Source organism: Oryzias latipes, chromosome 19 (assembly GCF_002234675.1).
Source record: "Oryzias latipes chromosome 19, ASM223467v1".
Taxonomy (NCBI): Eukaryota; Metazoa; Chordata; class Actinopteri; order Beloniformes; family Adrianichthyidae; genus Oryzias; species Oryzias latipes.
In genome coordinates, this window is record NC_019877.2 from 9,972,724 (window position 1) to 9,985,515 (window position 12,792).

Here is a 12,792-nt window from a genome sequence, read left to right on the forward strand (position 1 = left end):
CAGAAAACTCAAAAACAAAGACGATTTAACAAGAAATAAGCTAGGAAAAATAAAAAATGAAAATCTTTCCTCTCTGAAAAATGCATGCATAACTCAAAGGTTATCTCTATCAATGGATATCAATTTCTCTTTCTCCCCAGCGGGGTTTGCTTCTCTGCTGATATGTGGACCACCGCCAGCAGGTTGCACTCTGGTTCCTCTGCAAGTGGGGGCATAGGTGGACTGATGTGGCGTGGTGTTTAAAGGAAGCCGAGACCTTTAAGCAGGCACAAGTATCACAACAGCATCTTAAATAATGCATCTGCGCTTGGCGGGGGTTGAACACACACGTGCACTCTCACAGCGCCACAAAGCAAGGCGTCCACATTAGATGTCGCCTTGCATCTTCTGATTTCCTTCAATGCAAGCAAACTATTAGAGAACGCCGAACCAGGAGCTGTTTTAGAGAAATATTTGATGAATTATGTGACAAAGGGAAGCTTTTGTGTCACAAAAGAAGAGGTCATGTGACCCCCCCCCCCCTTTTTTTCTTTCTGGTGTAAGCTCCCAAAAGTCCATCACTTATGTCTGGTTTGAGTGCGTGCACACACACACACACACACATATGTACCAGAGCAGCCGCCTGTACGCTTCAAGCAACTTTGGATCTTTTCTTTTTTTTTTGCATTATGAGAAATCCCCCGTTTAGAGGAAGAACGAGTGCAACACATGAGAACGCCGGCGCAGTGTGTGTCCTCTCCCCCAGCAGAAAAGAAGCGGTGGTGGAGGAACCGCAGCCTCAGATAGCAGCATGGGGCCACTCATTAGCTCACAGGTAGGCGCTTTGGTAGAATCTGCAACGCGTGGTTGTGTTCACCCACCAAAATAAAACACCTCAAGGAGTCCTAAAGAGGCAATTGTCAAAAACACAAAAGGTGAAAGATCAACCCCAGGAAAGCAATAAATTAGCCCGAGTCATTGAAAAAGCAGGTAAAAAGGGAAATCTTTTATGTAATAGTATTTATTACTGTATAGTGATGCTACATTCAAACATCAGTGCATATTTTTAAAGTGACACAGAATATGTTTTTTTTTTTTTTTTTTTTGCTTTCTAGATGTAAACAGGATTTATCTCCCGGGGAAATGCCTCAGCATCAGCCGGTTAAAGACTACACAATTCAGAAAAGGGCCTTTTATGCTTGAGCCTCTGTGATACCAGCGGCGTGTTTCCCTGTCACAGTCGTTTTTAATGCAACCGCCGAGATCAGTCAGGAAACCTAACGACTGTAACCATACAGTGAGAGACTGAGGGAGGAGAGAGAAGGACCGCCAATGAACTCCCAACAAAAGATCAGATTCAAGGAGGCCCTTTGATTGAAAAAGCAATTTAGACGCTGGGTGTTTCTTTAAGGAACAATTAAACTCAAATGTTAAAAATTAAGGGGCTTTAAGGAGACAAAAAAAAAGTTGTGTTTCCGTTCCTACACTGCCCTCATTTTCATTTGTCCTTTTTTTTCACCCTCCAAAGTGTAAAGTTGTGTAGCATGGAACAGGGAGACAGATAAAAAGTATGAAAAGACAGAAAGAAGAGAGTGAGAGAAAATGAAAAGAGAAGGTGGGTTATACAGATGAGGGGGTCTAGGTGCTTAGTGGTGCGAAACTGAGACAGACAGCATAGGTTTGAGGAGTAAATCAATAGAGCTGAGCCGTCGGGAAGGCAAGCAGGCAGGGCAGGGAGACAGGAGAAGAGAGGGGAACCGGCGCAGGGGCCCAGGCTCCGATCACAGCGCTGGCTTCTGGCGTGCAGTGGGGAATAAAGTGGGCCTCCCCGGGTCAGCACCAGAGAAAAAGGTGAGATTAGAGGAAAGTGGAGGAGGTATTTTCACAGAGTCAAGGTGGGAGGGGTGGGTGTTGGAGGACGACAAGCGGGCAAATGTGTGGTTGGGTGTGTGTGTGCGTGCATCTGGGGAGTGTAAGACGTGCATGCTGGATACCTGGCAAGCCAGGGACCAACCGGCCCATTAGCCTGTGGGCACCTACATGTGGTTCACTGAACCTTCTGCTGGGAAGAGCTCCTCTTCTTTCGGTCTTCCTTGGGTTTTATTTTTTTTTTCCCTTCACTTTTAACCCTTTCCCTGCTTTGGAAAGTGGCTCAGTCCTGACCTCGATTTATGATTCATATTTGTGTGATGTCTATTCTTAGAGTGTTATCTTCAAATTGAAAAATGCGATAAAAAAAAAGAAGAAGAAAAAAAAAAGTAGACACAAAGGGAGAGGAGTCAGGCCTACTGAGCATGCACACGTGCGCGTCCAACAGTGGACAAACACGCAGAAGACAGTCTCCTTCAGTGCTTTTCCCTTTTATTGGAATGTGACCATTGTTGCTGCTGAATAGCTAGTTTATTAGCATAAGAATAATGCAGCGCACAAAGACTTTTACCCAGATCATTATCTCCATACATTTATATATTCTTTGCTATTTTTGTAGCCGGAACTCATTCAAATGCAGATGAGACCAGTAAGGCCCCATTCCAAAGCCCTTCCAATATAAACCCCATTGAACTTCCCAACACACTCGGAGTTCCCGGGCCGTCTGCGGCTTCTGCAGAGGAATACGCTAGACGTTAGGAGAACACACTTAAGTTGTTTACATTTGATGCAAACAATTTAGAACAACCCTTTTCAAGATATGAAAGTGTAGAATCAATAGAAATAAAAACAATGATTGTAAAGCAAATATTGACCCTTTGAAAAAGAAAAAGAGTTTGACGGCGGAAAACAGATTGAGGGTGATTGGATTAGAAATAAAAAGTTTAGTCTCACAGTAGGAAACTCCCAGGATTAAAAATCAGAATTGATCTTTATGGGTATAATTCTGATCTTGGCTTTACTTTAGAATTTCAAAGCGCCGAAGACAAGACCACATTTTTCTTCTTTTTACTCATCTTCATCGTCCAATAAAAAAAGGATAACCGACTCAAATGTGTTTGTGTAAAGGGCTGCGAGAAGGGATAAATATAGGTGTATCTATACCACTCCATCGACTCCGAAGCACTAAAGATTTTGAAATGTAAAGAGTTCCTCTTCTGTTTACCCCTTTTTCCTCCGACCTGCCTTCTCTGAGGCTCACAGTACTTATTAAAAATCAAATACCACAGCCTGAAACACAGAGGGAAAACACAGACCCAACGATTCATAATATATTTCATAAATACTTCATGAACCCCCTTCACCATACTTAAGCCAGTCAGGCAAAAAAGAAAACATTGTCACCTATTCTAGTACCAGCTTGTCAGCACATCACTGGGGAGTGGGTGTCACATGTCACTTCTGGTTTACACCAGTGCATGGGACAGACTCTGCACAGGAAAATCAGGGTAGGACAGAAAGAAGAACAGAAGGAAACGTGAAAGGGAGGTGGGAAGGAAAGGGGGATAAGGGGGTGTTATCATATCATCACCCCATGTCTTTATACCCCCCCCCCCCCCCCATACCCACCCCTTATTATCTTTGGCCCCCACTCTCTCCAGTCACTCAATCACACAAGCCCTGAGGACAGTATGGGGGACCTGGGAGGGCCTTTGCTTCTTGGTAGACTGAGCCAGACAAGCGTCTGAAAGCTATACTGATCACTGTCAGTGTGTGTGGATGTAGGGTGACTTTGGAGGGGCCAGGAGAGATAAGCGAGGAAGGAAACGATCGCACGGAAGGATAACAGCCAAAATTTGCACACTGACAAACAAATCTGGCGCTTCGGGCATAATGCAGATCTGCCCTCTGCGCAGGCGACGAGGAAATGTGCTCCGGCGTTCAAATGTGAGGCGATGCGATTGCAGCAAGTGGATTCCTGACGGGGACTCATTCAGTCATGGACTTAAAAAGACATCTAATTGTCCTTCGACAGTGTTCATCTTAGGGATGCTTCATGTTTATCAGATTCTGTGCAGACTTGCTTGTTTACAATAGCTCTGGAGTCACTTCAGAACCATCTTTGTGCAACATCGAAGTCTATTTTACCTAATAAAAGGGGCATTTTCAATTCAACAGCACTGCTATTCTCCTCAAGTTATTCAAAAGAGCTAAAAAAAACTATTAATATTACTCAATTCACAATAAATTGCAGCATCTCTTAAGAAGAAAAAGATGACCAGAGTGCCGGAGTTATTTTTTAATGCTTAAAAAAGGTCATCGTTTGTACACATTTGTAATAATTGAACCCCAACAGTATAGTTTCACCCATTCTTCCAGAAATGACACGAATGAACAGCTTTTTCTCTTTTTTTTGTAGCGGTGTCCTTCAACCTAAATCTGATGTGGCACTCCAATTAGCAAGCAAGGAGATGCAGGGTTTTTCATCACACCAGTGAAAAGAGTACATCCATAAACAAATCCAACCCCCCCCCCCCCCCCCACCCCCCCACCCAAAATAGAAAAAATAAATACAGGACATGAATAAGCTTCCCATGTCAGAACCCTACAAAGGGCTTTCAGACGAAAACTGAAAGACTTTCAATAAATGTAAGTTGCTATCCATAACCAAAGATGTATTGGCTCACATCTTAAGTCAGCATTCAGTGGGATTGTAGCGGCGTCCTTGTAATTTTCCGTTTCTGAGCGATTAGACTTACGTTTTGTTGATCGGTTGTTGAGCAACAAACCATAAAAAGAGTCAACTTTTACGTCTAATAAGAGTAAGTAAGCCAAGTCGGTGTAAGACGATTTCAAGTGTTCAACACCCCACTAAAGTAGGCCTGTCATGTTTCTGCTTTCAAAAGTCCTCCTAATGAGGACAAGGAGCAAGGAAACGGCAACTTTTCAAGACGGTTTACAACAATAAAGCCACTCCAACACACACTGTCCCTCATTAAACAATAAATCTCATCAGAATTATTAGCACAATTTAAAAAAAACACTCTTCACATGATGGAGCCTTATTATTATTAAATTTACAACTTCTTCATGGACTTTATAAACTTTCTTTTCTCTCCTTAGTTTGTGTTTTTTAACCGTTCTTAAGAAGAGTTCATCTTTGTGACCTTCAAATAACAAAGACAACTAATTGAAAAACAAAAAAGTTTAGTAATAACATCAGAAAATGAAAAGTTAGTCCATTTAAATCATGCTTCATTTACATTTAGGGGAAAAACGTTCAATTAAATGTTAAATCTATGCCACAGGCAAGAAAAAGAAAACAGTAAAATAAAAAAAAAACATTTAAAATTAAGAAAAGATTCTTCTAAAAAACCTAGAATGCTATTTATTAAATTGCAATTTATGAAAATCAGCTAAAGAAAGAATGATGTCAATACAAACAAGAAACTAAGTGAGCTGTGTTAAAATGTGTTATTCCTCCACAAATACCATTACATTTCCAGTTTAAACAGTTTTTACAAACTCAGAAGGCCCAGTGTAAGAAATAAAAAAGGTTTTATTATCCAACTAATGCACCCCCCCCCCCCATTTAAATCCTAGTAACTTGTGAAATAGATCTACAGACCTAAAGTATTCAGAACAAACAGCTTTTTATTCCATTCACCTGAGCGCGTTCAGAAAATAAACTGTTCAATATTTCAAGGCTGGCGGACTCTTTGGAAAAGCAATAATCAGGGCGGATAGGGCAGACACTAAGAAGCATTCCATCTAAAGGGCTTTATTAAAAGGAAAGGGCAGTCCAAACATTCTCCTTGACCATGACTGAAACTCCAAACAATCGCCAATAGATAACTGGAAATTGGGAAGGGACAGTTGTATGCTCATGACACCGAGTCTTGTGATTTCAGCTTAAAAGCCCATAATAGAATTAATAAGCCAAGGAGGAAACAGGATAACACATTTCAGTCAAAAAATACAAATCTATCTAATTGAAATATTTAAAAAAATCTGGTCTTGGAAAAAAAACCTGAATGTGATTGTTTCATATTTGGACATTTTATTCGATTTTTCTGACTTTATATTCAAGGTAATGATGATACGGAGCGTCTCTGATGGTGACTGACATCTGTTCCTGGGCCTTTAAGGGATAAAATTGCACTTTTATCACTGTCCTTCCCATTTGTATTATATTTTGGCCTAAAGCCGTGTGCGTACATATAAAACCATACGAACATTTTCAAATCGGTCCAACAGCAAATAATGGAGGAGTGAAAAACAGTAAATGCTGAACTTTTTGTTTTAGCAGTTGCATTCATCCATCAGAAAAACATTGGAGACATATGCAATAAAACCACAGTCTGGGGGGGGGTTGGGAAAATTAGTAGTGCAAGACCGCCATCTGCTGTACAAAAGGTGCAATAACTCTGACATGCAAGAACAGAAATGTATATTTTTCAATTAAGCATAAGTAAAAACAAAAGTTATTCTGGCTTGTTCAAAATCCTTAAAAATCACAATCATCTTCATTGATGAAGCCCCTAAAAAGTTATTTTCATTTAAGTACAGTTACTGTGTTATTATATTTGTCTTATGTAAAAGTTGATGAGCTAATATTTTATGTTAAATTAGGTAGGAGAAACTAATTTACTGTACAAAGGTGAAACGGTTATGAGCAAAACTCTGAATTCTTACCGAAAAATATAACAGAAAGAGGCCCAAAAAAACAAAAGTAGGTGTTTGACGGAAGATTTAAGAAGCTGTACTGCATTTTTTAAGTGACAACAGATTTAAATTGTTTAATAAATATGAAAAAGAAAGGACAGACACTCAAGATATGTCTAGGAACCCATTTTACAAAGGAAAAAGGTTTGAATTCCGTTGTCATCTAAAAAGGCATCTCACATTTATAATTCAAAATGAAAGTAGTGAAAAAATGAAAATGCAGTCAAGCTGTTGTTAATAGATGGTACTGGCGTTAGCCACACTGTGCCACACTATGTACTTTGAAAAGTTCTGTTGATCCAACCAGTTTTATTTCATAAATTTTAGTTTAGGATTTCCAATTTTGATCAAAACTAAAAGCCCCAGCTTTGTCCACCTAGCTTGAAAAAAACTGACCTCATCAATAGGATTGTTTTTTGGCTTATTTTCCCCCCTTTTATTTCTTTGTTGTTTCCCCTTTTCCCTCTTTTCAGGCTGACATCCTCTCCAGCTCCTCTTAACAGGTGTTTGTCTAACCCAGCACCTTTAAAAACCAGCAATGTTAGCACAGGTGAGGAAGAGGATGAAAAAGCAGGGGGAGGAGAGAGAGGGAAGCCCAGGGGAGGGCAGCAGGAGGTGGAAAGTTTGCGGAGATCAGGCGGTAAGAGAGTAAAGAAAAAAAAAAAGGCCTTGATACACAAAAAGCAGAACAAAGGTGGAACTTTTTACAGTAAAAAGAAAGGAGAGGGCCTTTTTTCAATCCACCAGAACTCTTTTGAGCCGGGTGCCATATCCTTGCTTGGTCTGCAGAAAGTGAGAGGCTAAGATGGACATTTGAAATGTGAGAGGCCTCAGGTTCTTCTAAACACTTGCATTACAAAGACAAAGATGGATTAGATGCTTCAGTGTTGGTTTGATGGTTATGGTTCAGAGTTATGCTGACCTTACCCCCCACAAAAACAAATGTACAAATAAAACTAGGAAACCACAGAAACTGTAGGGTTGTGTCTGAAATCCCTCACTACTATCTCGTTTACCATTTTTTCGGGGTGCCTAAAACTACAAAAATACACAAAATCCTCAGAAAATTTCCTCTGCAAAAAACTAGCGTGCATTGATGCTCACTAGATTGGTGAATATGGACCACAATGCACTGCATTCCAATGATTTGTCACTTGTAAATGAATTACTTAAAAGTCATCCACATTTTCATCATCAGAATGCAGTGGATTCATAAATAATCTGTAAAATGCTCATATTTATTAGGGCTACGTCCAAATCCCCTCCCTAATTCCCGTCCTCTAGAAAAAACGATATAGTGTGGGACTACTTAGTCCACTGGATGTTAAAAGCAATTCAGACACCATGACCACTACTTCTTCTTTCCTTTTTTTTTCATGGTAAATCACTGATTTCCCGAGGTAAAAACCTAATAAAGATGAATTATTATCAAGACTATTCATGAATCCACTGTGTTCTGATGATAAAAACCTGGATGGCTTATAAAAAATAAATGAAGACACGTTTTTTTCATATAAAAAGATAATTCAGATGCAAGTCATTGTGGTCTATATTTGCCAATTTAGAGAGAGTATCAATGCACACTGGTTTTTTGCATGGTGACAGATTTTGGAATTGTAGCTCTACAAAGTAGTGAACACACTTTATAGTGCACTAAGTAGTGAAGTAATTCTGACACAACCTAGGTTTTTGATTCGGTCAACAAATAGGGAAGTCATATTTGCCATTTAATAAAAAAATGTAAAAAATGAAAAAGTTGTGAGCATGTGTATGAATTGCGTTGCAAATCCAGGGGTTAGACAGTAGTGAGAGAACTCAGAAACGGCCTTTTTTGTTCGTTTTCAAATGTCTCGAATTTGAGTCATGAAATCCGGACTTCTTAAAAATGATCAGATTTGCATTTTTGCATTTTAAATGACATGCAACAAGGACGAAGAGTTGTCCTTTTTTGTGTGACAACACAGGAATAGGAGGAAGAAGAGTGCAGCATTTAGAAACAAAAGTGCAAATAATACAAATAAAAGTACCACAGCAGGGGATCTAGTTTGTGGTAAAGACTAAATCCAAGTAGACAAAAACAGAAAAAGATGAGCTATTTGGTTGTTTTTTGTATCTATGAGTTTGCAGCCTTCAGTATAACTTACACCAAAAGAATATTTCACTAAATGTATTGTAATTTCTTAAAAAACTTAAAAATTTACTGGGTTCAAAATAATGTCTACTACCATCCTATTTTGTTGCAATGGAAGGTTGGGGTTTTAACTCACCATGAAATCCTTAATAGAAGGACAAGCAGTTTGGTAAATGTAAACAAAATAAATGTTTTCTTTTGGCAAATTATGAATTTGATGTATCTGTGGTGATATTGTGGATGCAAATCGCATTCTAAATGTATATAGGAGCAGATCAGCTGCAGTCTTGAGCTCAAAAATCGACTGCATTTACACTGTTTTGATGTCAGCAAATATGCACAAGATACTGAGGAAAACAGCAAAGAAACTCACCACTTAAAACATTTACGCCTCCAATGCAAGGATTAAAATGCAAACTGGCATTAAAAATTCCTCCCAGAGATCATTTATTAACATTAAAATCAATATCTGCAACACCGCAGGGATTAAATGAAGAGGTAAACAACAATACGGACTTGAAGTGTGAGCCCCCAGTAGTGTGAGGTGTTCATTGAGCTTCAACAGAAGCTTGCAATAAAGCCCAGACATGCATTGATAAATTAGTAAACAAGGCCAGAGTGTGCAGCAACAACACGATGGGCGTAGCTAGCAAGTTCAAACATAAACAGTGAATTAACCTCAGTGGATGCACCGCTGAGTTCCACAGTTGGAGTGTTGGATGTCTGTTAGTGTCAAACACTCGTTTGGAAACCAATTTATGCTGCATACACATGGTCTGTACTGTTCGCTTTAAAATACCAATTGTCTGTTATAAGAAGAGTTATGGGTCGATAATGGCATTTATAGACATATTCCAGTGCTTGACTGTAATGTTTTAATAATAAGTAAAAGCAACTTCATTTGGGATGTACTTACAAAATCTTTCTCAAGCTTCTCCAGCTCCTGCTTGTAGCTCTTCAGTCTGCCGTTGTACATGGCTCTGCTCTGAATGGGGATCTCTCGCACCTCCAGATCCATCTGCTCCATCTACAACCCAAGGTCGGACCGGTTCATTTCAGGGCAAAATAAGTCTTTCAAGATCCAAAGGAATTTTTCAAAGACATACACCGTTTTCTCAAGTTTGACCCAATAAAGAACCACTCCAAGGAAAACAGAGTTTTTGGTGTTTTTAACATGTTCTTTTTCTGGTGATGGAGGACATATATTAAGAAAATTAAGACTAAAACTGCATTTCTGGTTATCTCTTTATTCGAATCGTTGTCAACTAGGAGCAGAGGAAAAAGGCTGTTTGAAAAAGATTGTAGGTGAGACACAGAAACTCCAATTGGCTGGCCATAACCTCCCTGCTCTGCGCCAATCTGACGCAACCACTTGCAGACAAATCGATCCGCGTTCATTTTGGTTTTCCTCGTGTGAGCTGGCATCTGGCTCAAAACTGCTCGCCATTTTTGTTGCACTAGTAACATTAGATTAGGGTTTGAGGGGCTGTAAGTTAGCGGGAGAACGTGTAAACAGATGGATGAAAGGAAGTGAGGGCGGGCTTGCTCCGTGCCAACAGTCAGAGGCAAACCTCTAATCTGCAATAAATGTCCTAGTGGGACTTAAACGACCCATTTCAATCATTTTGATCTATCTTTTTCAAAAAGGCGCTCCCAGTGGTATTTTAATTATGATTTCGAGACAAAGTCAAAACACCCGAGTTGATTTCTGGGACACTGCTTTTGCAGAGCGACAGTACTTTGTTCGCATTTTGCCTCTGAGTTGTGGGCGGGACCACTGGCGAGGAGTAACCCTATGTTTTTTACACTGCATTTTTTTGTCTGCCCCTGATTCACAACAATTTGACTAAACAAATATTTAGAAATGCAATTTTAGTTTCTTTATACATGTCTTCCATGATCAAAAGAATGACACAAGAACATGTTCAAAACACCCAAAAATATTATTTTCAACAGATTGGCTCTTTAAGGTTCCAATGTACTTTAAAATAAATGATATTTTCAAATGTAAGGGTTTTTACTTTCATTTTTTATCGATTTCCTAAATCTTAAAATCAACCAGAAAACAACCACTGGTGGAGAAAAAAACCAGTACGTCCTTCTAAAATATTCAACTTGAAACTCTTGGCGTAAGGTAACTTTTAGCAGCTTTTAGTTTAGCATGCTCTTGTCTTGACTTTGAAAATAAAAGCGTCTCCTGCTCATGCCTCTCAGCTGTGATGAAAGTAGCAGCAGAGTGAGGTTGTTCTGTAAATAAATACAGCCCAAATCTGAAGGCCCCTTTGCAGAAATGACACGAAGCAGCCCAACAGTGTCACCGTGAATGAGGCATAGGCACATTTGATGCAGCGCTTGGCAGATCACCTTGGCAGATTTGGAGGAAACTAATCACTACGCCGTAGCAAGACAAGTGCAATAACAATTTGTCTCAGTTAGGTGACTGCTCTTTTTATTTTTTTCTCTCAACAGCAAGATGAAGACTCCCTCCTCAAGATAATGGCTTGAAATGTGTCATAGGGGTGTCACTTAAAAGCAAATTACTGGGAAGCAATTGTGTGAGGAGGAAGCCTCCTCCCCGCCGTGAGAGGGTGCCTGTGTGTCTGCGTGTCATGTCGCCGCCATGATAACACAGGTGGCGTTGTCTTGTGCCGGTGAAAATGGTCCCCTCCCTCTACCCCCCAAATTCATAATTTAGGAAATGGGAAAGGGAGAAAATTACTGATCAAAGACGTACCAACTCTCTGACTTCTTCAAGCTGTTTGTCGACATTTAGAATCAGCTGCGTCTTCTCCTCTGGAAGAGAAAAAAACAGGAACATATTGATCAGCCGACGGAGAAACAGCACATCTTGACAAGAGCCCAACCAACACCCCCCTCCCCCCACTGCAAAGGGGAAAAATATGGGGGGGGGGGGGGGACTGGGAGAAAACAAACACACACGCGGACACATTTGAAGATATATTTACACATTCTCTCCACACGATGAGTCAACATTTGATGTCTTTTAGTTATATGCGTCTATGACGCCTTTGTTGAGGAGCTGTGAGACACCTCATAGAGGGGGCGGAAGGGGGGGGACGTCAGCTTTACTCACTTTTCAGAAGTGAGTCCCTCTCAGAATGACTAATATTGGGTTCTCACAACTCAACCCATGGGTGCTTCTCCAGATTACCCAAAGAAACTCATTAAATCTACAAGTTGTAAAGAGGTTTATAAACTTAAGTAGACTGCAGAAACTCCTTCCTGGACATGCGTTAGTTATAAAATACACAACAACCAAAACGTTCTGGTCTGATTGTTTACCAAGACTAGTTTGTAACTACACACCCTGCATTTCATAAAAACCAAAAAAACATGTTTTGGTAAAAATTGTTAACAAAAGCAGTTAATTTAAGATTTTTTTTATTATTATTATGGAAGAAATACTTTGTAGCAGGAAGACTAAACGATATCAACAGTAAAATCAACATATTTTTTAATAATCTGGGTGAAATTAAATTCTGACCATAACAGATGATTGCTTTAACCAAAAATTCATAGTTCAATGCTTTAATGAGACTTTAGCCTCGTTTCCACTGAACGGTACGGTACTTTCTGGTTTGGTCCATTCCGGCATTCTGGACCGTACCATTTTTAGGCCGTCATCGGTTGTAAAATGGGAATGATACTGACCAGTTAGGGCGGAGCTAACAAAAGATGGAGCCAAGAAAGCAGCTGTTTTCCTTTTCGCCATCCGCAATCTTCTCTCAAACAACATTAAATACTTTGTATCCACAAAGTACAAAAAGCCAGCCGGGGGGGAAAAATGAGCTCCTGAATGTTGTTAGCCTCACCCTGCAAAGGCTGTGACAGGTCCAACTTTGAGTGGGAAAGCTCACCTAAATTGCCTGGACCATTCTAAACTGGACCGTTCTAAACTGCTCATGCTGCACCACGGCCGCACAAACTGCCAGAAAACCCAAACTTCATACAAAAAGTTTGTTTCAAATCTCTGCTGGATTTGACACGTTAAACATCATGAAGCCAACATGTCTGTAGAAAGGCAGCATATGTTTTTGTGGTGGGTGACCGGCAAAAGGTTGCTTCTG

At 40.0% G+C, this 12,792-nt stretch overlaps 1 protein-coding gene across 4 annotated transcripts in view; it reads right to left on the reverse strand.

Annotated features, from left to right (window-relative positions):
- The window catches only part of vti1a (vesicle transport through interaction with t-SNAREs 1A), a 104,831-nt gene that overhangs the window by 89,122 nt on the left and 2,917 nt on the right, over window positions 1–12,792 (reverse strand). For all 4 annotated transcript variants that reach the window (XM_004080387.4, XM_011488209.3, XM_004080388.4 and 1 more), the window contains exons 2-3: window positions 11,439–11,497; window positions 9,621–9,731 (exon numbers count right to left, since the gene is read on the reverse strand). In XM_004080387.4, coding sequence (XP_004080435.1) covers window positions 9,621–9,731; window positions 11,439–11,497 — 170 coding nt within the window. The remainder of the gene's footprint in view (window positions 1–9,620; window positions 9,732–11,438; window positions 11,498–12,792) is intronic.